General features: G+C 37.3%; 1 protein-coding gene across 3 annotated transcripts in view; it reads left to right on the top strand.

The window, feature by feature from the left end:
* ANKRD28 (ankyrin repeat domain 28) overlaps positions 1 to 23,453 on the top strand; it is a 119,921-nt gene that overhangs the window by 36,546 nt on the left and 59,922 nt on the right. For 2 of the 3 annotated variants that reach the window (XM_030943540.1, XM_030943541.1), the window contains one exon: positions 10,202 to 10,285. In XM_030943540.1, the coding sequence (XP_030799400.1) occupies positions 10,202 to 10,285 (84 nt within the window). Of the gene's footprint in view, positions 1 to 7,112; positions 9,098 to 10,201; positions 10,286 to 23,453 lie in introns of those variants that run through there. The other variant, XM_030943539.1, reaches the window with a different exon arrangement.

Raw genomic sequence — 23,453 nt, 5'->3', positions numbered from 1 at the left:
GTGAGTCATCAGTGAAGGATTTAAATAGTTGAATATGATGTTTGTTTCCTCCCTTCCATGGCTCAAAATGGTATGAATCATTTCTTTTAGTGTTTCCCAGATAATAGTCTGAGTGGAAGTGGTATGTGTTTCTGACTCAAGTTCCTAAATGTTGGTGGAGCACTCCCAGCCACTGCTGATTTTGGTCATGTGGGAATTCCATAGGAACTTCTGACAGATGTATAAAAGCAAACATTTTGTAACCATGGCAACTTACCCACAAGGATTGGCATGGTTGGTGGCATAAAATTTTGAAAGTCTTCTTCTGACTAGCATAACTAATATGACTTTTCTGCCTAAAATGTGTTAAAAGGTATAGGATAAAAGTTCAGTCATGAGAATTGCTTTTCAAATATGTAGAATGTCTTGTAGAATGCTATAATTTGTGTTGCATTTTTATATGGCTGCCTGCTACTGTTCCAAAATTGAGGTGTTATTTATGAACCCACATCTCTGTAGTTTCATATGCTCTTAGCTAATTTCAGGTTTCCTTCTTCTTTCTACATAACTTGGAGCATCAAAAATGATGCATACTCCAGTGTTAACTGAAAAGGTGCTGAAAAAATTAGCTAGTGAATTTTACAGGATAAAGAGAAGGGGAAAAGAAAAAGAATGGGCACATGTGTTTTAAAGAATGGTATTAGGAGGATAATCTTGATGTAACCTGGAAAAGACTAACTGATTTGTCTGTCATCCCAAGCTCATCAAACATACTGCAATGAAAGGTTTTATATGTCATCAGTATAGTGGAGATTGGGATTGAATCAGAATGGTTACTCAGCAGAGCAATTCTCATTTCTAGAAATCTCTCTGACTACCATTTTCTTCTTTAGAAGCTCAGCAGCATGGCAGCCCAGCAGAGTTTTAATAAGGAAGTAATAAACTTTATGCCAGATTTCTTGGCTCCAGTGAGAACCTCCTCATTTTCAGCCTCAACACCAGCACTGTCCAGTGCTGAATCTGGGTGTTTTGCATTGTGCTGCCTTTCCTTTAAGGGGGTTTCCAGTGTTACAGCTAAACAACCAAGGTTAGAAAAAGAGCAAAGGATAAAGGTTATTGGTTTATAGCCCATCTAGCTGAATGAGCCTCTGTGGGGAAGCTGAGCCCTACAGACTAAATGTAGTGTGTTCCTAATCATCTGCTGGAGGAACAGCAGTTTGTTCAAAAACAAACCAGAAAAGCGTACAAATCTGGGGAAACTGGCACTTGTTCTTTTCCCATAGAGCAATGAAAGATCACACTCAGGGCTTTTTTGAGTAAGCAGCTGCTGGGTGAGAATTGCTTCTTTTCCTTGGGATACAAACATAGAGAATTGGTTTCATTGCATCAGAGACAGAAGAAGTGTGTTATGCCATACATTAGAAAATCCCAAGGAATTTCTGGTATTCAAGGATGCAGTCTCTGAGAGGCTTGTGGTGCTCTTGTGTGTTATAGTGCCTGTCCTTGAATCCCATATGCTATCCACAAACGCCTTAATTCCTACTGAAGAGAGAAGAGCAAACCTATTACATGGTGAAAAATAAGGCAATGTTATGTTGACCTTCTGTGATGTGAGCTAGTTTTTCTGTAATGAATAATGAGTTTGATTTTTTTTCTCTGTGGGAACAGTATTGCAGGAGGAAATTTTCAAAGAGGAAATATGTAAAATCAGCACTTCCTCTGTTCATCTTGAGCGTGACTATAGATCAGTAGAAAAGTAGATCAAAGGAGATGTACTAATTCTTCTCAGTGTATGTGTGTGCCCACGGGCCCAAAGGGAATTTTCTTTGTTGTTTTACCAGCTGCACTAATATAATTTAGTAGAATCATATTTTAGTTAATTTACAGGAGTGTGTGCAGTAGTGGTATAAACACTTTCAAAGCAAGGTGATAGATGATATAAAATTAGGATTAGGAATTCTGCAGTTGTCATTTGCTCCAGCCAAGGTACCTGTTTCTTCTCCTTGGGAAACATAGTAGCATCGTTCCCTGAAGCATCAGGCTGTCAGTGCCAGCTGTTACAGTGGGTTCTTCTTCCAATGTGTCTGGGTTGTTATTTTTGTTCTCTTGCTGGCGTTCCCATCCAGCCTCACTTCCCAGCAACGAGCTGGTGTGCTGGGAGAGGGTGCTTGAATGTGAAAGAGCAAACGGGAACTGCTGAGACTGAGCCTTTGATTTTTGTTTTGTTTTTGTCAACTCTGCTTTTAGAGCTGGTGTGCACAGCTGAAATTTCTGCCCCCAGTAATTATTCCTGGAAGGACACTGTGGTTATTATTGTAATTGATGCCATTTTCAGTGCCAAAACCCAGAATTGGCCAGGGACATGATATGAACTGGAAGGAGCTAAGGAGGCCAGAAGAATTGCTCCTATCAGTGTCTTTTCTGCCTTTGCTCTGCCAAGAGGTGGAAATACTTTCAACAGATCTGTGGGCCTTGCTTTTTGTATTATGAAAACATTTTTAAAAGCTGTCATGCTTGTGAAAACCTTAAGTGTATAGCTAATAATTTTGTATTTGTGTGGGTTTAACAAATACTGAAATGTTTTGCCTGCTTCTCTCTTTGACTAAATGGATATTTTAAGATAATATCTTCTCCATTTTCCATCAGAAATCATTTTCTCTCACTTACCTTCTCCCAGAAAGAAAAATTGCTTAAAAAACATGTCTTCTGTCCAAAATCCATGCCACAGTAGCTAAAGCAGGTCGTCAAGGTCTTTGTCTTCATGGATGCAAACCTACCTTAACTGTTCATAACAATATATGTGCATAGGTGCACCTTTTTGTGGTCTCTCTTCCCTGAAACAGGAGTTGTTTTGACTTCTAGTCAATTTTACAAGACTGACAATATCACCATCAGACTCGTGTGCTTGTTATTTAGAAAAGCTGTTGGATGTAATAGCTGCCTTCTGTTTCCCTAAAGACAGAGAGGTGGCTGCTGTTGGGTGCAGCTGATAAATCTGAGCACACGCATTTTCTACAAAGTACCTTGAGACTGTGAATTCAGACAGACTGGACGACTTCTTTTGTCTACTGTGTGTTAATGTAAGAATGAATTGTTGATTTTGATTACAGGGTTGTACACTGAAAGTGCACAAGGTACCTCCTCCTGGCAGTGAATTTAAATCTGGCCTAAAAGGAAAGTGTACTCGGTGACATCCTAGCTAGAAAACATGTTGGAAGATGCAGGACCCTCATATTTTCACTTTCTTTTAAGAGAAATAGGAGTTGCATTTGCTTTTCTGGGTTTTGGTCTGTGCATAGTTTGATTGCTAGACTCCATGTTTTGGACTCCAGAGATAATTTTTTTCAGGTATTTACTTATCTTGTACTGTGATGGCTGCATGGTCCTTCAGCCAAGAGTTTGTCTGCAGGTGCATTGTGCAGACATACAGAATAGAAGTCTTAAACAGAAAATTGCTTGGTGGATTTTAAACACTTTGAAGGTGCTTTATTGCTCTTTGATCAGATTATATTTTTAACATGTTACTGGGTGTTTAAGTATACAACTGAAGTTTATATCTGAGTCACAGATATTTTTTATTAATTATTTTTCTTCTCTTGCTCCAGTTGAGGAAAGTTATAATGACTGCTGGATTATTTTTCTTCTTTGTATTTCAGTTTCAGCTGAAATGGCTTTTCAGATACTGGATTTTATTAATTGCCAAGTGTTCAAAGATAGTATGCGACTATGTGAAATAGTTCTTTAGATTAACAGAGCCTGTATAATTGCACGAGAAAAAGTAGGAATTGCCTATGGTATCATGAAGTGCAAGCAGAGCTATTTTGCATGTCCTTAGAAGCAGAACTGGGGAGTCCAGGGGTTAAAACTATTCTGCAGATGCAGATGCTCTGGAATAAACAGAACAAAACTGTTAGGAAGAAAGGTATTAATTTCTTGCTTTAGACTGTTCTCTTTCCTGACTCCACCTCATTCCCTCAGGAGTGGGGAGGAAACAGCAGAGGAGTTCAGATGAGTGACTCATGAGAAGTGTTCTAGAAGTATTGTAACTTATATTCATGGTGATGCTGAACACTCATCTCTGTCTGTATGTGATAAAATCAGCTTATACTGGGGCATGCCTGTTTACTTAGAGCTGTAGCTGTTAAAAGCAATTTTTGTCTTATGAAGAAATACACAGATTCGGTATTTGTCTTGCAAAGTTGATATATGACTTGGTTCTAAGTTTTTTCATTTTTACTGGAACCTGACAGAACAATTTTCTTTCCTAGATCCTTTTAATCATACAAAATATTACATGAAACCAGGTGGATTAACCTCAGCCCAGAAAAAACTTGGTAAATTCCGATTGGCAAGAGGCAAATCTTTATCTGAGTAGATTCTTTGATACTGGTTGTCCTTTGGTTTTTGGTGTCATCAGCAGGTCTGCTACGGTCTTTTGCTTATTTGTTCCTAGAGAAGAGGGCAGATCCATAGAAAAGGTCGCTATTTTTAGCTGATTTAGAGTTCATGTTTTTTCTGTCTAGCGTAGATGGCTGACATCTGTGTTTTAACCTGCAGGCTGCATTCTTGTAATATATTCTCTTTATATGCACCCATTAAAGACTCTTGAAACTTGATTTACTTAAAGCCATGTGTAGTTTGAAAATTACAACACTTTTTTTTCCTTACAGCTACCATGTCCACAAAAAAGCCTTTATTTTTACAAAAATGGATATCATCATTGCACTTCTTAAAATTTGAGAGTTAAATGTGGAGATCTTACTTTGCTAACAGATCTTGTGGAGGTCATCAGATCACCACTCAAACCCCTGTAGACATGGCATTCTTTTTTTAAGTTAGACCATTTTTGAGCCTTCTTTCCTACTTCTGATTTCATAAGCTTTTGTATGGAAATAGATGACATTTGGAGGAGAGGGATGATGATGACCTGCTGTCTTCAGTTATTTTATTAATACAAACTGAGATGCAATGTTCTTTATACCTTCTCAAAGTTCTGTTATGATTCCTAAATTAGTTTGAGGAACAGAAGCTTAAATTAGTCATCTTGAATTTACTCCTCTTTCATTCTCTGTTGCTATTAACTCTTCTACACAGAAAGTTGTTAGTCTAGATAAGCTGCTGAAAAATTGAAGCCTTAGTTTGGTTTCTCACAGTAGAATTCTAAACAGCTTTTGGTCTTTAGAAGACCTCCTAGGTAACATTAGGAACTGCATTTTGCACACCAGAAGATACTTTGGATGGTTTTTTGAAGTTGAAAGAAGAGGTCGTTAGAGATGCTGTTTGCATTGAGGTGAAGGCACAGCTTTTGCTTGAAGGGGATGTAAGGGAGAAATGCCAGTTAATTGTGAGCAAAAATTAAATATCTAGAACTGGGTTTTCCTTTAGTTATGGAAGCAGTTGCACACACACAGTCCTACCATGAGCAGGGTGTTTTTGCTTACTTACATGGTTTAGATTGCTGTAGAAATCAATATAATATTGACTCAGTTGTGTTGGTTCTCTTTCTAATGCAAACTGTGATGTACTGGCATTTAACTCTCTGTTGTAATGTCAGAATTCAAAAATATACAATGTTAGGTGAGATATATGTTAACTTGCTTTTGGAAATAGTTTATATTAATTGTATTTTATCTGAGATCACTAGAAAAATTATCAGAGTAAGTTAAAATGTTCTGAATTTTTGCAATTAACTGATTGTGAAATCATACTTTCTAAGGTAACTATTGAATTTCTAGCTGACTTTGAAGCATTAATTACAAAGGTAAAAAATGAGTCACATTCAGATAATTTGAACTAAGTTAGGCATTATCTCTACCTAGCAATGTATCCAGTTGGTAATTCCAAAGCATATCCCTTGGCATTTGCTTTCTGCATAAATGTACTGACTCCTGAAAAGTGTTCACTTACACTGAACATATGGGCTTAGCTGGAAAACCATTATCTAGCAAGTGTGTGTGTATCATGGAGCTTGAGTATGCATTTTGCCAGTATTTTGCTTTTACACATAAAGTCTGACTTTTAATTTTTTTTTAATGCAAGTTTAGTTATGCAAGAAGCTAAAGTGTCTGTTCCTTGGGGCATTTTTCACAAATAGAAAGCAAGCTATTTTCTATGTTGTGGTTGTTGTGTTCCATAGCAGACAGTAGGGTGTTGCAATAGCTGAGCTTTGAGGATGTCCATAGTTTATTTGAACTAGTTCTGCTGTGGTCAAGATGAACATGAGCTGTCATATGTACTGAGGTGAATGAATCTGTGTTGTTGCTTTTTAATAAATGGATGAAATGCTAGAACAAAGCAGTGTGGTGTACAAATCATTGCTTTTTTGTAATTAAGACCAAAAGTATGAGATTTCAAAACAACTAGACTCTGTGTAATGAACAGACTATATTTATAAAGTTATTTGTTAGTTTTGAGAAATTTTAATCTGAAGTTTCATGATGAATCAGAATCTGGTGCTATATTCTGCCATGCCAGGACTCTAGAGGTCAGGGAGCCCTTGACCAAGGTACTCTTTTGCACTTAGAATTAAGTTTCACCTGACACTTCATGCAGCTGAAACTTATTCTAAGTGCAAAAGAGTACCTTGGTCAAGGGCTCCCTGACCAAGGTAAAGTGTCAGGGGGAAAGGGAGGTGTTTAAGCAATTCGTTATGTTACAATCAAGCTACTGTAGGCATTTTTGCAAAAGAGTTCACGTAAGCTTTTCCTGTCTGCGACCCCCAAAGGTGGGAATTCAGTAGGTCTATTTATATCCAAACCATTTACACACCATTTAAACCTGTCTTTCTCTCTGTCTGGATTCTTATGTGAAACCTGAGAGCAAATACTTTATTGAAGAGCTATAAACTTGCTCACCATTGACAAATTCTGCTCTTAGCAGCCACTGAAGGACATCAGAATTGCCTTCATGCTGCACAGCAGGAGCAAAAACCCTCCCTCTGTTCCTGTAGCACTGAAGCTTATCCAGCAACTTTTGACAGAAGCCATTTACATAATACACCCACGAGCCAGCACCATTTAGGCAGATTCAAGCTGAAGTATTTATTCAGCAAGTTGTAGGGCTTCATAGTATACTTAATTATTATGGTATATTTTAATAATATTATATTTAAATTATACTTAATGTAATCTTTTTGCAAGTTGAGGTTGTGTTTGTCTGTACTAATTGCAAAAACCCACAGCTTTGGTTGTTAATAACTGGCTTTTTAATAGTCAGCCTATTGCTTTAAGATTTTACTTTTCATTTAATATTCAGAGGATTTGTGTGGGGCATTTGTTGTCTTTAGTGAGTTAAGTGAGGACTGTTTTGCTGCTCTGACCAGTGCCATATGAAAGCAGTTAAAGTGCTGGAATTGTTTACTGCCTAAAGTGTAGTTAGTCAGCAAAGCCAGTACACCACATTGCTTTGCGGCTTTTGGTGGAAAATATTAAACAGTCGCTCTTTCTTCAGTTATAGAATTTTTACGTTTTCAGCTGCGTTAGTCACCGAACTGGCGCAGGCTGCAAAGACTGCCCCCAAAAAAAGCAAAAGGCGGGTTTTTTTTGGTGCCAGAGGAAGTTGCCCTGGGAGCGGTGGCCGGGTGCTCCGGTAAGTGACATGTGAGCATTACCAGGCATTGCACCCTGGCAGGCTGCAGCGCTGCTCGCCAGGCTGCTGCTCAGGGCAGCGCTGCCGTGGCACCGCTCGCTGCGCCGCTCCTGCCGACCCGGACAGCCGAGCTGGGCTTTGAGCTTTACAAGGCTATCTGCTGATTGTATAATTTAATTTGTCAAGGAAAAAACCTGATAAGCAGAAGCTCTAACTGAAGAGGAGAATCAGGTTGGCGCAGTGACAGATGTTCGGATAAAGAAGTTGGCTCAGAGAAGATGTACAGAGTCTGATTTTTTTTTTCTTTTTTTCCTCCCCCTCAATCTGAATGAAGACTATCATGGGAACTGCATTCACATGGTGATCAAAAGAAACACTTGAGTGATGAACTGCTTTTGCAGAAGTCTTCTAAGGCAGTAATTTGAGCTTTTGTGTGCAGTAGCTAGCTTGTTTTGCTGAAGCATTCCTCCTCGACAGTATTTTTGCCTTACGCATTCCCTGATGGAGAAGCCACAGCTACTGCCTGCTGAAGGAGAAATGAACGCTCCGCATTGCTCGTGTCCCTGACGGAGTAACACCGGCTGCGCTGCTTTTGCTGGATTCAGCCGGCAGTACTATTCAAGGAGTTCATTGTCCCGGTGGTCTGACTCATTGCATGTAAATGTGCTGCAGCTCTGCTGCACGTTGCAGCTATTTTCTTGCATGGGAAAGAATTTTTTTCCTCTGAGCAGGTCCTGAATAACTGCTGAACCGAGATGTGTTTTTCTGTCCGGACTGTTTTTGACATTGAGAGAGGAAGCTGTAGAATGGCAGGATGATCGGAAGGCACGTTTATTTTCAGTCACCACAAAGCCTGTGAGGGTTGATTTAAACTGACCTTGCAGGAGTGGGAATAGCTGCGGCCGTCTCTCTCGGGGCAATTGTTCCTTGTTCCGTCCTCTGCAGGACGGAGTCGTGTCTTCTGCAACAATGACTTCACTGTGGGGGTAGAGGGACGCTGTGGAAGTTGTGACATTAACAAAGACAAATTTGCTTCTGAAAGGACAGCTGTGTGCGACAGTGAGAGCTGTTCGAATGGAATTGGATCTTGGGATATTTTTATCAGCTGTTCTACGGTTTTGTTATTGTGGTTTCGATGCTTAGGGACTTTTTATTTTATAAAGAACAACTTTTTTTTCAGCAGTGTCTTGAACATCTCATGGTGTTTAAGTCTGGAAAATGAAGCGTGGGGGGGGATTGGAATGTCCCTTTCTAGATGCTAAGACACCAGCAGTAGCACTCACAAGTTGGTGAGGACCTGTGAAACAGGTGAAAGTGTTTCCTCTATGGTCCCTATTGCAATACCTGCAGTCTGCTTCCAAAAATACCATTGCTGGCATTTTCTTGTTTGCTTTTGCTTCCTCAAACGGAGCGAATGAGTCGAGTCTGTATTGTTGTTTTGGAGGAGGAGGAAGATGATTCTCCCACATTTATTTCCAATTTACCTCAGGAAAATGTATCTGTACATCCATCGCCCCCTGGAAATGGGCTGGTAAGGCATGTTGTTTGTTGGCATATTTCCTGCTTATAATGCTGTCTCAGATACTGATAGCTATATTCCTAAGATAAGGATGAATGTGTACAACGTTGAAACGAGACAAGGTGATAAAATCTGCATGTAATAACAATGGAAAAAGCTGAAACTTAGTGGTAGAATTTATGCTTGCAAGGGTCCTTTCTATTTCACGTAACCTTATTTATGGTGCAGCAAGAACAGGTCTTGATTCTTGTGTAATAGCAGTGGGGTTTTAGAAGGCTTGGGGAAGTGTATTTAAAGTAAATGGGCTTTCCCTGCTCCACTTCTCACTCTTCAATAGTACATTTATGCAGTACCACTTTAGAAGCTGATGTGATCATTGTATTATAATCATATGCTCTGTTTATTTTAAGAACTGATAGAGTATATAGTTATATCAAACAAGACCAAGTCTAAGCTAAAATAAAAATTACCATAAGTCACAATCTTGGTATTACTGTTAGATTCAAGTTATCACTTTCTGAAAATGATCAACGCTGAGGACTGTGCTTTTATTGCTTTAAATTATTTTATTCTGTCAAGTGACTGACTTAAATCTTGCTAGCATACCTCAGCAGCTTTTCTTACTTACTAAGAAATCCTGCTATATTTAGTAATAGATGTGTGTGAGTGTGAATTTGTTACCATACTTATCTGATGCACTTTGCTTTCCCACTCTGTCTAAACAGGTGAAAGACTTCCAGTAACTTGAGTCACTTGCTAATGTAAAAGGGGATTGTTTGCTTATACTGTATAGAATTTGCAGCATGTAATGACAACCCTAATTTTGTTCTAAGGCGTTCTCTTTTCAGCTGTTATAAGCTTGTCTTCTCAGCTCCTTTTTTTTTTTCTTTCACATATATATTTAATTGACTTAGAGGATGTCTGTGTGTTTGAGGTTTTTAAAACTTGCAATTTCTTTGATTCTAAATACTCGTGCTGGTTTCTTTGTTTTACTGCCTGGAATGGGGTTTTTTGTCATTACCTTGGGTTTCTGTTATGTATCAAAAAAACCTGTATGTGTATCACTAAAACCTAAAATGGGATTTTATTTTAAGATGTGTTTTTTCTTCATTTTAGCCACCATTGGTTCAAGCTATATTTAATGGAGATCCTGATGAAGTTCGAGCATTAATATTTAAGAAAGAAGATGTTAATTTTCAGGTAAAATCAAATATAGCTATCTTTGAATGTATTTTCATTTTTAATGTATTTTAATTTTGTTTGTTACATCTTTCTGCTGTACTAATCTCTTGAAAACTTTGCTTATTCTTGCGCTGTACATTTTATATTCTAGACTAAGTAATGCCTGTACATACACTTAATACTGGGAGTCAGGTGTATAGCTTTGCAAATTTGTGTGAATAGTAAAGACCTAATTTTATATTCCTTGTAAATGTTAGTTCTGCAGTGTTTGGGCAACTGCAAAGTTTGTTTATACAGTTGCATCAGACTAATTTACAGAAAGCTAGACTGGTTGAGTGTGATGCTATGTAGACTTGAATTGTTTTTAAATTGAATATGGCATATAATATACATGACACAATTATAAGAACATAGTCTGGGGTTTCAGTAGGTACATTTAATAGTGGATTTAAAAAAGGGAAGCCTAATGATTGTATTAGTAAGAATGAGAAACAGGATTTTTATTTTTGCAGTGCTGCCGATTCAGGCACTGTAGACATAAAAATTATACTGAAATGGTACTAAGTTTGTTCCACTGGGTGATATTCAAGATTTGAACAGCATGCAGTTACTGTATTTCTATTAAAATTCTAATATGTGTGTTTGACACTGTGAAAGATAATATAGCATAAAGTCTTTACATGGATTAGAAATTGCTTTGATTATTACAGCAAATTGACAAAGACCATTTAGGGCTTATGCCATAGGAATGTATACAGCTGTTTCTCCTCCAAGTGCCTCAGAGCAAGAGTGATGCTAAAGGGCAAAGGCTAAGATGTAGTTGCTACCTAGGGGCCCGTTTAAGACCATAATGATTGCTTACACTTTCTTCGAGGGAGATGTACACCAAAAGCAAATATTTAGTTTGGTATGTCTCTTTTGACATTTAAAAGCATTCTGCAGAATTTACAGCTGAGAAAGGCTGTGTGAAAAGTCCCAGTGTAAGGGAGCCCTCCTGTTGTCTTGAAGAGCTTGAGTAGGACCCTATATAAAGAAATTTTTGTCAAATCTGAACCTTTGTTTGCTAAGGTTGGACTTTTTATCCTATTTCAGGGGTTTTGTATGTCCTTAAGTAAGATTGTATGATGAATTATACCAAAAGACTTAATATTATTTTTAGTTATGAGAGCATTAGTTTTGTATCCTTCCCATGTCTGCCTCTGTATGCTCTGGTCCCACTGCCATTTTTATTTCTGGAAGATAATTAGTGTTGTTGCTTTGTATTCATTAGTTAAAGTCAGGTTTAGTATTCATAGCTATAAAGCTTGTAGAGAAGTTAGGTTTACTATCTTTCTGCTTTTTTTTTATTATGTATTACCAAAGTCTCTGCTGTATTTCAGCATGTATGTGGGAGTGGTTTGGTATTGCATTTTGTTCTTTATCGAGTTCTGTTGAACACTTGCATATAAATAGGAAGATAGGAAGTCAACTAATGTGCTTAAATAGGAAAGATCATGTTTTTTGCTGTCTTGAAAGACAATTACTTTTATTGTAGGAAGAATAGTCAAAATCGGGAGGTTTTTACATTTTATGTCTTAATTTTTTTTTTAAATTCCTTTCTGTGGATGTATCTCTCTTTAACAGAACATGTGTGCACTAGGTGTTAGCCTAGTAACATCCAAGATGTGGTTAGAGTCCATGAAGGACAGATATGCCATTTTTTCACAACCACCTTCTTCAGCACAGAGAGATGCTTATCACACATGACCACTGTTTATTATCATGGCAATCCTAGTCCTGCTACAGTATTTAATATTAAATTGACATTTATCCCATAAGCGCTGTTTGTTGGGACTAAATGAGCATGTAAATTCTCCCATTGTCTGGTAGACAATGAAGTAGACTGCTTAATACATTTTTCCGTGTGTCTGTGTGGATTTTGTTCCTTTCCTTGGGTTTTTTGTTGAAAACATCCTTGGCTGGAGGTAATATATCTCTACATAAGTCTAGATCCAGAGTTGCTCCCTGAGTTATGTGTTACAAATTGGTGTGGACAGAAGGAGGGAAAAAGTGAAGGAAATGTGGTAGTTGTTTATATTCCTCAGAAAGAGAAGGATCAAACTGTTTTGACCACTGTGGATTGTAGTAGACCAGTGTATATACTGGATTTTTTTCCACTTTGCTATCCAAATATTTCAGTGCAGTTATTTGAATTCCAGAGTCACTCCCTTCAATGCCTCTGCAGAGTCATTTCCCCCTCTCAAGAGTAACTAATTATTTTACAGTTTGTATTCTAATAGTTGAGATTCCTTCCATCCTCCCTTTCCCTGTGCATGGGCCAGACTCTGTAACTGGAGACCCAGCAGCATTCTATGAGTTAATTTTGCCCAAAAGCAAACTGAAGATAGGGCTGATGCACATCTTTGTTGTGACAGTGACATTCATCTAGGAAGGTTTTTTATGATGAAATGTGGGTATTTTTTCCTTCTGTTTCATCCAGCTTCATTTACCTTCTTACTTTTACGAAGTCTTACAGATTGTGAGTTGCTGTTGTGACTGTAAGATGATGTACAAATAGCAAATGGGCTTTTTTCAGGAAGAAGATTGTTTTCTGTTCATGCCACACCAGCCTCTTGAGTCACAGGCTCAGTTTAGATTTAGAAAGTATGTATTATATTCCATCTGCTCTTATAATCTTTTGTGAAGAAAGAACAAATTGAGTGTATCCCTAGCTGCTTTAACTGGGGTTCGAAAAGGCTTACCCTCCCTGCAAGCTGGAAATGTGCAGCTCTTTATAGACAAAACTGATTTATAGGAACTTTGTTCAAATAAGTTGTTTGGAAGGTGTACTTTCCTGAGGCTCCAGTCAATGGGGAAAAAAAAACCAAACAGAGGGGATGACGTTGCTTCTTGCTCATCTTTCCCCAAGAAAGCTTGAGTAACTGTAGCTGCTTGTTTCATAAATCAGGCTTAAATCACATGCATCACATATGTCAAACAGCATAGAGATTCTGTTACAAGCATGGCTTCTGCTATGCTGTGTGTGTTTGTTTAAAAAATTATTATTATTTCTTGGTACCATCTTGAGCTTTTGAGACTTGACAGAAAGAAAAATCTTGCATGATAATGGACACATTTAATATCTATTAGTTAATGGAGATCCTCAACGTTTCCTGCCCTTGCTGATTAGATTAGTGTGGGTGGTTTGAATTCTACTTTTCAGCAATTCGTTTTTGCTAACTGAATGATTTCAGCATTGCATTTATAAATTAGTATTGGTTTGGAACTTTTTTTTTAAGATTTGGAGATCTGTTACTGTTGTAAACTCGGCCATTTCTGTTTGTAATCAAAACTTGTATGATGCACGTTTAGTTTAAAAGATCATGAAAATTGAATATTTCATCTCAGCTATTAGTGAAGAATGTAATTCTCTCAAGGGAATACCAGCACAGTGTCAAAATGATTTAAAGGTTGCAAATCTGACTACTGAAGTGATTGTTCAAAATCAGAACAATTTTTCTTCCTCCTAGACCTATTAGGGTAGTATTTCTTGCCATGAAAATTGATACTTCAGGTAACCCAATATGCATTTTTTATAACTCCATTGCACTTGATCTTAGCCAAGGGGACAAACATCTGATCCTCTCTGGAACTGGTGTCAGTGTGCCCCTTGCTCTTTTCATACTAAAGCCAAACAAGCTTTTTTTTTTTTGGAGGATTCCCAAAATCACACAGATCTCTCACAGTGAGCTCAAAAGTGCTCACCTGTTGCTATATAAAATAGTAATGTTGACATATGTGAGAAGTTACTTAAAAATTAAGTACCTGGATCTTACTTTGTATTGTGCTTTGTGAGATTACAATAGATTTTAAACTATGAAATGTTCTAAAGCTGCTTTATGTGTGAGTTGGTGTTTTTTTCCCAACATAAAATGAAATAATGGGAAGTGAAATTCCTCATACTGTACCATTACAGCCATTGTTACCCTGCAGCAATCAGGGTTCTCTGTATGGTTTCTATTCTGAATTATTGATCCAGCATGACTCCTAATTTAATGTATTTTTTGTATAGTAAGTAACCACAAAGTAAAAATTCACCTGTGCTGCTGTTTTGGGAAGATGGGAAAAACAAAAAAAAACCCCATGGAACCAAATGGTCTTTTGTCTGCGCTCCCTAACCCACACCTATATTAGATAGCAATGAAAGGTTACCTGTAAATCCCACGTTTTGTTGGTGGGACTCACAAGGGCCATGATCCTGTAGCACCAAAGTGCTGGGTACAAACAAGATGGCTAAAATTCTCTCTGACTGGTGGTAGGGTGCCTCCATGGATAACTGTTCCAGTAGAGATGTGGGCTTCATTCCCAGTGCTGCCAAATATGGGATTGCATAACTTCTTCTTTGTGTTTTTTGTATAGTAGGAGAATGCTGCTGGATGTTGTTCTAGGATAAGACACAGCATTAGGTTATCCTACTCTGCAGGTCACTGTATGTAGTGAAAGAAGAAGAGAGCTGGCTTTTCAGTCTAGTGACAAGTCTAGGGCTCCTTATACAGCATCAGGTCTGGGTACCGAGAGAATTAGATTATTGGGGGTCTCAAATATATCAGTAATTTAAGAATGAATAATGAAAATTTCAGTACACTTTAAATAGCAAGAAAGATTCTTTGAGATGATGGTTATGGTCAGCAAAGCCCTAAAAGAAAGAGGTTAAATAGAAAAAATAGGTAATGGATGTATGGTCACTTGGCTTTCATCTTTATACTTGTTGTTTGGACTACTGGAGTAACAGGTGTTTTTCTGTACACTTGAGAGTGCAGTGTAGAAGAGGAAAGCCTGAATCACTTGGCTGTAGTATGGAACATTCTACAAGATGTAATAAAGTTTGTTGTTCTGATCATGCAAATGGCTCCTGTGCCTATTTCATACAGTAAAAGAATTTTTATATATGTTGTTCTGCGAGAAATTGTAATTGCTCTCTAATTCAGCAATTATATTGAAATATTTCTCAGTGTAAAGAACCTTACATGAGTAAATATCATGGACGTGTTTGAAAACAAATGAATAAGAAGCCATAATTTGTAATGAGGTAAAAATAATCATTAGGCATTTTCTTACCTTTGTGTTCCCAATCTTTCTGTAGCCAATTATTTTACCAATTACTAATATGGATTTTCTCATTTGTCTGTTTTTTAGAAAAAGTATACATGCAGACTACAGATGCACATTCACTTTAGTTTGACTTATCTGTGCTTCTAGAAACTTTTCTGCATTAATTGATATGCATAAAGTATTTGAGCTATGCCTTTTGTTATCAGTGCCTTTGTAACTTAAATTAACTGTTAGTGTAAGAATTTGCTAGTTGGGACAACTGAAAGAAGTTCTCAAAGGAGGTTAATATGTGATGCTCTTTAAATAGTGGTGGTTGATGTACAGCACCATGTTTCTGTGCTTTTGGTGAGAGCAAGACTCAGATGTTATTTTTAACAGGGAGTGGAAATTGTTTTGAGAACAGGGGAGAAGACCTTGACAGTTTTGCAGAGATTTGTATGGGCCAGATAAAAGCAATGGGAAGAGAGGCATGTCCTAGCAGTCCTCCTTTCCACTTCAGGAATGCTGATACTATTGATCACAAAAAGGAGTTCAGAGTGCTTTGTGATTTGGTGCACTCAGAGTATGTTTGCAGGGAAATAATTTTCCAGACCAGTTCTAGGCTGCAACACCTCTTGGTTCTAGAAAAAGCTTCTGGCAGTCACAGCAAAGCTACCCTCTGGTTTTTGTACCTAAACTGGTGAGAGTAAATAGTGGTTAAAAATGAGTGTAATGTAACAAAAGCTAAGCAGGAGTTGCGAAGAGTTTTTAACTCTTCAAGTTGTGTTTCTGTAGAGGTGAGATGATGGGTTTGCTAGCCAGTCTGTTTGTCCCAGACATGCCTCACACTCAGCGTTGGTAACTATTTTGTCAGATTCCTGCAGGCAAATCAGATGATTTACAGGAAGGACTTTTTCACTGGCAACTGGAGTTGGCAACAAAAACTTGCACTAAAGTATTTGTTACTGTGGAGCAGCATCTTAGTGTATTCCTTGGCAGGACAGACATAATGTCTGGTTTGCTCATTTGAATGCTAGGGAGGAATTAAAAAGATGCCCAGAAAATTGTAAAATATTCTGAAGAGCATGATTTATTTATTTTTTAGCTCCTATTTTAATAGGTCAGGTTTTACACTTTTGGTTTCTTAGTTGTTGCCATTGCTTAAGAGTTTCAATCAGTTATGCATTTTTGTTCTCTAAAAGTGTCAGTCACTGTTTTTTTATTGGATCTTGTGCTAATTTCCAAAGGCAGGCAAGCTTTTAATAAAGAAACACTGTAGTTATTGTAACTTGGACACTGTAGTTATTGTAACTTGAACCATCTAGACTGACTTTGTGAAAGTGTAGCTGCTGTAATATTTTGGAGGAGTGCACAGTTTAGATCTATTAAAATAAAACTTGAATTTAAGGCCTTCTCTCCAAAAATGTAATATCTTGAGTCTCTAATCACAGCAAAGAAGTATTTTGTGAAAATAGTAACTTTTGAGATACTAATAAAGTGCATAGAAATATTTGCATGCTTTCTGCTATATTGAGAACACTTTTTTCTCCTCAGAGATTGTTAGAATAAGGACAGATTTAGTTTCCTATTTTTGTGATGTATTTTTTTATAGCTGCTGTGTATCTTAATATTTATATCTTTATATATTTATTTATATCTTTATATCTTAAATATTTATATCACATTATAGTGATCAAATCTAGAAGAAAAATTGTTTTAAAATTGCTTGCTAATTTCCCATATCACTTATCTATTTAAAAATCTGTTCAACCTTGAAGCCATTTCTTAATCCACTAGAAAGGTTTCTACTTGGTTGAACATTCTTTGTGATATGTTTTTATCTTCAATTTAGAGTGTAGCAGATTTGGGAGATAAAATTAAAGGTATTTATGAATTTGAAAGGCTTCTTAATATGATGAGGAGATAGGATATGTTGTAACTTAGAGCAGCAGTAATTCCCCCTCAGTTTTCCTGCAAATAAGAACTGTATATTGAAAGAACACATACATGTGTATGCCTGTATGTAAATGCATTCAAGTTACAGATAAAATGTGAGCTTATTTTTTTTAAATGGTCGCTTGCCTAATGTTAACAACAGAAGGCATACAATGAAATGACAGTGAGAACAGGCCTCTGAAATAGCTGCAGGAGGTTGGAGAGGAAATAAAACATTCCTATATAAACAAACACTAATAAAGAGAATTCCTGCAGTAAAATACACTGCTGAGAAACTCAGGGCAGCAGCTGGTGCCTGGCAGCCTGTGCCTGGAATCCAGCTTCAGGTGCTGCATCAGGGGCCAAGAAATCTCATATTGGGCAAGTGAGGGGATGTGAGACTTCACACAGCACAGGCAAACTCAGGGTGCACAGAGAACACAAAACAAGCTGTGTGTGCCTTCAGACCCTACTACTGCTAACTTCTAATAGAAGAATTTTTATTACCCATTTAAATAACAGTAATTATACCTATCTCTTACTAAGAACTGATCTCTAGTAAGAACTGGGAGCTTTTGTAATTAGATAGAGACATTTAAAATGGTTAATGGCTTTAATTTGGTGTGTTTTAATTTTGGGCAAAGTATATGTAAATATATTCTTTGAATGGATGGATGAGAAAACTATAGTGTATAACCTCAGAGATTGATGGTAGTTATTATCTTCTCTATTTGTTTGCCCACATACTTCTAACAAAATACAGCTTTCTAATGGGAACAAGATGTTTCTTTCTCCTTAAACCTGTGTTTGGATTTTTGTCCAATGTGCATCTCAGTGTACTGTATTGGTTTCTGCTTCTAGATATTCTCTGTACTAAACTTTCTAAGTGTTTTTACCACAATCAGGAACCCCCATTTCCTGCATGACCAGCCTGATGAAATGAGTCATAAGAGACTGTTGCTTTATAATGTGTTCAGTTAATTGAAATTTCTTCACATCTGAATGAAGATTCTGTGAAGAATTCTGGTTTTGAGGGGAGTATTTGTGATCTCAAACAAACAGGAGCAGGCTGCTCAGAACTTGCATTTATGCATCAACTTTTAATGTGGAGCTGAAGTATCTTGCATGTAAGAAAGTCCAGGAATTTGTTTTTAGAAGGACATTTTGTGAATAGCACAGGCCAAAGTGTGTGGTGTTGCATTAACAAGAGACAAATCTTGTGAAACACCTTGTCACTAAACCTGATCAGTTTTTAGTGAGGTGTTTCTAAAGGAGGAAATGGACAATGTGGGAATGTCCAGGAGTTATTTTGGTAAAGAATTATGTTCCTTGTTAAATACTCGAATATTCATGTTTTATGTCTGAAGAGATAAGAAGAAACTTCACTGTACAAAATGTAGGGAAGCTCTTTCTATATAAAAGCTGATTCTACTTCTAAAGGATTCAGTATTAGGTTGTTTGATCCATAGATCTGAGCCTGACTGAGTCCTGAAATGGAGAACTTTGGAGACTAATTCTTCCAGGTGTAGTGGAAACTAGCTGCCAGTTGTATATTGTAAACAGTATCCATCAGCTGCTCAAAAATTATTTAAATTCTTCACACAGTACTTATTTACTGTAACTTAGCTTTAAAGTTGAGCATTTCCTGTTCATTAGCATAGGATTTTTTCAAGCATGTCATCTGTAATGATTAATCAGATATCTTAGTTCCTCTGTAGTGTTTTAGAGTGAATCATGTTTTTCAGCCTCAATATAAAGTCTATCCAAATGGTGTTGAGTTCCTCTTCTGGCTTAGAAATAGATTCAAGATGTTTTAAATACAAATCTGTATAATCAGGCGTTTTCCTTCAGAATTAAAATGTTTAATGAGAGAAATTTGCTAGTCCAGAAAGGAATAAGTTTTATGCTTTGTGTCAATACCACTGTCTTTAGCCTCTGCAAATGAGATTTTCAGCTGGATCAAGTTATTACTCTTATTAGAGTGGTACAAACAAACCTTGAGCAGAGTTACAGGATAATCTGACCAACATCAGCAAACTGGTACTCAGTACAGCTGGTACTGTGCCCATACTGTCTTATGGGGAGTGGCTCTTGAAAAGTTACCTTTGCAAAGGGTAGAACTGAGAAGAACATGGTGCTTACATGGCATGCTGCTGTCTTGAACAGGAAATGAGAATTATTCTTTAGAGACTTGAGTATGAGTTAATATTAGTGTGCTACTCAGGCAAACATCTCCTTCTCATCAGGCCTGGTAAGCTTGCCCAGTACTATGCTAATGTGGATTTACTGCTTGCTAAACTGGGCAAACAAGCCTGGATGTCTGCATGGCAGTGCTTTACAGTATTGGCCAAACACTGAATTTCTTCTGCAGTAATTGGGAATTTGACAGACAGCTTTTGTTTCAGTCACTGTGATTTCTTTAACATTGAAAAATTCTCTTTGGTGTAGAGAGCCTTGAATAACTACTTCAAATTTAAAAGTTTGAAGAATTTTTAAAGTTTCAAGGGTTTTGTGTTTGAGTCTCCTGTATGATTCTTAGTGAAAATGATTTGGTAGATCATGTCTAATTTGCCTTTTTACTTTTAGTGATTATTGCTTAAGATGGTAACCTTCAAAGCAGAGTTGAAGTTATGCATTTCTTGCTGCTTTTACAAAACAAGCTAGAGGCAAGGTCTTGAATAGTTAGAGCTTACTGGGGTTATTCCTGGCAGTTGCTGTGCCTGACATGCAAAGAATTGGTATTTTAGAACAGAACATCCCCACTGAGAGAGCAGAGAGAAGAAAAAAGTCCAATAGTCTTAATGTGCATTAGCTTCCAACACAGACACAGCCCTTAAAGAGGGCATTGCTGGGAAAAGCAAGATAGGGCTTGAATTTACTGATTATTTGCAGTCATTTTCTGGATGAAAACCCTTTATGCATATGTAACATCCCTTGGAGCAAGACAATTTTCTCCACTATGCAAGTTGTTGGAGCTATCTTGCTGTGGGCTATCCAATCAGTAAACATAATTTCCTTTGTCCAGTTTGGCCCTTGTACACAAGCTCTACATGAGCTAGATGCATCTTTTAAGATCCTTAAATTTTCTTTAATAAAGGATGGATATACATAAAAAACAGTGAAAAGAATGTGTTTCTCATTCGTTTACTACATGATGTAGGGAGGGCTGTCCCATAAATACCCAAGGAGGGGGACTATTGTCTATTGTCAGTAGCACCTGAAAAAGCTCATACTGGTGTCAGGTATCAGGACAAAGGAACTGAAGGTCCTTTACAATGAGTTCTTGCTGAAGAGCATGCTCCAAAATTTCAGATACAATGTCTTGATTATGAAGTTTGGGGGGGTATTTTCTCAGGCCTATGATGTCAGCCTGTACCCTCTGTTTCCAAAACCAGTGGAATTCTGTTCTCTTTCCAATCTTTTGAAGTCTTACATTATTATTATCATCCTTCCTGATCATTAATTTAATTTGTTTGAATTTGTGTTAAATACTAGTTATATACATATGTATATGTGTAATTATGGTAACTTATAAATAAATTACATGATGCTGACTTGCTGTCTCAAAGGAGTGCAAGTATCTTGCCTTAGTTGTTGCAAGCTTTTCCTATAATGACAGTTATCTTCTAAGCTTTTCCTGTGTCCACTTAGCCTAAGAAATAGTGCACAGAAGATACTTTGATCCTAAGATAACCAGCAGGTTTAGATGAGTTCCACTGTCAGAGGCTTTGTGTTGGGTTTCTTTTGTGATCAGTGTAGAGACTTCTCATTTTCCATTGTTGGATGGAAGTTTTTTTGCTCTCATTTTACTTGTGTTTTTCAGAATAGATGTGTTCTGCAGGACTTTTCTTGCCTAACAATTAGCCTTTGAATTAGCATAGATTGTGTTGTATGCTGTGTGGAGTTCAGAATGGGGCAAAGGTCTCTTAAAAAGAGGGCTTTGCATATTCCAACTAGATGACCTTACTTCATGAAGCTAAACACACACCAGGAAAATGTTTTGGCTTGCTCCAAGAAGAGGTACTAACATTAAACATACAACCTAAAAAGCACATCTTTTCCTGTCAGCAAGACAATGCAGTTAGTGGGACAAATACCTGTTTTCCATCGGTGCTTGTCATTTGAGCACTTGCCTTTGCAGTGAAAAGGGCAGAAACCCCAGCTTTTCTGAACAAAAGTGTCAGTGGCCCGAACGTAATGTGCTGGATTTAAACTGTGCTGGAGATGTGCATACCTTACCTAGTGTGGTGTGTGATCTTTCACTGGAGCATAAACAGAGCCTGTATTGTACTGATTTCACTCTTGGCATATTTTCTTATTTGTGTCCTCAAACATTACAGATGATGACACTGTAAGACGAGGCAGTGCCCCTGTTCCAGCCCACTCTGTGAGCACAGGCTGGGTTACATAATGTGCTCCATGGCACTGTACTCTCATTATGGAAAATCCATTGTTTTCTTATGTTGCTGCTTTTTTTTTTTTTTTCAGAAATAGTTTCAGAATTATTTATCATTTTTCTTACCAGCAACTACATTCTGTTTAAAAGCTGGGGTTTTCTTCTGCCATACCTGCCAGGTAAATGTTTGTAACTCATATAACTGGCATTTGGGAAGGATAAAGGCAAGGGCAAGTATTTTCAATTGGTTTGGGGGGATTATTGGTTTTATTGGTTTGGGGGATTTGGGGATTTTGTGGAGGTTTTTTTGGGTTTTTTTTTTTGGTTGTTGTTGGGATTTTGTGTGTTTTTTGGGTTTTTTTTAAGTATAGCAGAGTTCTGAAATCTGGAGGGGTTAATGGATGAGTATTTTTTTAATTTTAGTGATTTTTTTTTTGCTCTCTCCCCCCACAGGGATCTAACATGCTAAAAAATTGTCTTGGCCCTAAAAGTTGCTTCTTTTTTCTTCCCAAGTTAAAGGAAAGAAAGTACATCCAAAATGCCTCAGCTGCACTGTGAGATCAAGTTGCTCTTACCAAAGGGTACAGAATAGCTCTTTATTCATTTCATGTATTGGGCAAGAATTCAGTAACCTTTATTAGTGATAAATAGGACCAGTTCTTGATGTTGGAACTCCTCTGTGAAAGGGAGCAGCAGCTTGCAAAACCTGCTTAGTTATTCAGGTCCTTATCCAATATCCAAATGAATGCCTGAGTTTGCTCACAAGAAATCCTGGCCTTTCTAATTCAGCCAGAAACATTTATGTGTTGTGTAAAAATATTGTTGTGTCTACAAAGCGTGTAAAAATGTAGAAGCTTGTAAAAACCTGGGTTTAGCTTTTCTTTAGCTTGTTCCCTACACAAGTTCTAAAACCTGACCAGCAGAATTATGATAGCAATATTACAAAATCTGTGTGGAGCATCAAGGTTAAAAGGTATGAGAAGATGAGTATTTCCAAAAAACACTCTGACTCAATACTTTCAAGAAAGAATAATTGAAGATAAATGGTTTTGAGCTGAATTACTTGGAAGTGGAAATATGCAGAGATGTTTAGTTGTTTCAAAATCTGCTTCTTGAAATACTTGACAGCAAGTCAAGAAGTCTTCTTGCTGTGGACCTCTTTAGTTGAGACAAATAAAGATTCAGTGTCTGCCAGAACACCTCAAGCACTCCTGTTCTCATGTGTGAACAAGGTGTGCTCAAGTACTGAATCTCACTTTTCAAACATCTTCACCACATCAAAATAACTTGTTGGGGGTTTTACTGTATGTATTTAAATGAGAATTTTTTAGTCTCATGTTCTGAATGAGACATCAGCTGGCTGTAAGGTCCAGCAATCATAATCTTAGATGAAGTTTGAAGCTTAATTGCTGTTCTTTGCTCTAAGTGTGACTCTCTTTTGTTTGTCTTTCTTTTGGGGCCACTCTTATAAGACAAACAGGGCTTCAAACAATTACACCTGAATGGTGTTTTGTACCTAATTTTTGTCATGTAAGACAGCATTTGAAGTTAACTCATTTAATGAAAGATGCCTGGAATGGTGTTATTATACAACATGAATTGTTCTGAACTTTGGGTTCCTTTTTTACCAATCTTTTTTGGTAGTGTAGTATCAACTTACATTTAAAATCTCACTTCACAGAGTTTCTGTGGACATTTTGAGATTCAATAAAAGTTAAGCCAGCAAATTTTCTCCTGTCCTCTTCCTGTCAAGTTGTTCTGCTCTGTGCCAAAGTCAAAGACTAG

Source organism: Camarhynchus parvulus, chromosome 2 (genome assembly GCF_901933205.1).
Source record: "Camarhynchus parvulus chromosome 2, STF_HiC, whole genome shotgun sequence".
Taxonomy (NCBI): domain Eukaryota; kingdom Metazoa; phylum Chordata; class Aves; order Passeriformes; family Thraupidae; genus Camarhynchus; species Camarhynchus parvulus.
This window is presented reverse-complemented; position numbering and strand designations above follow the sequence as displayed.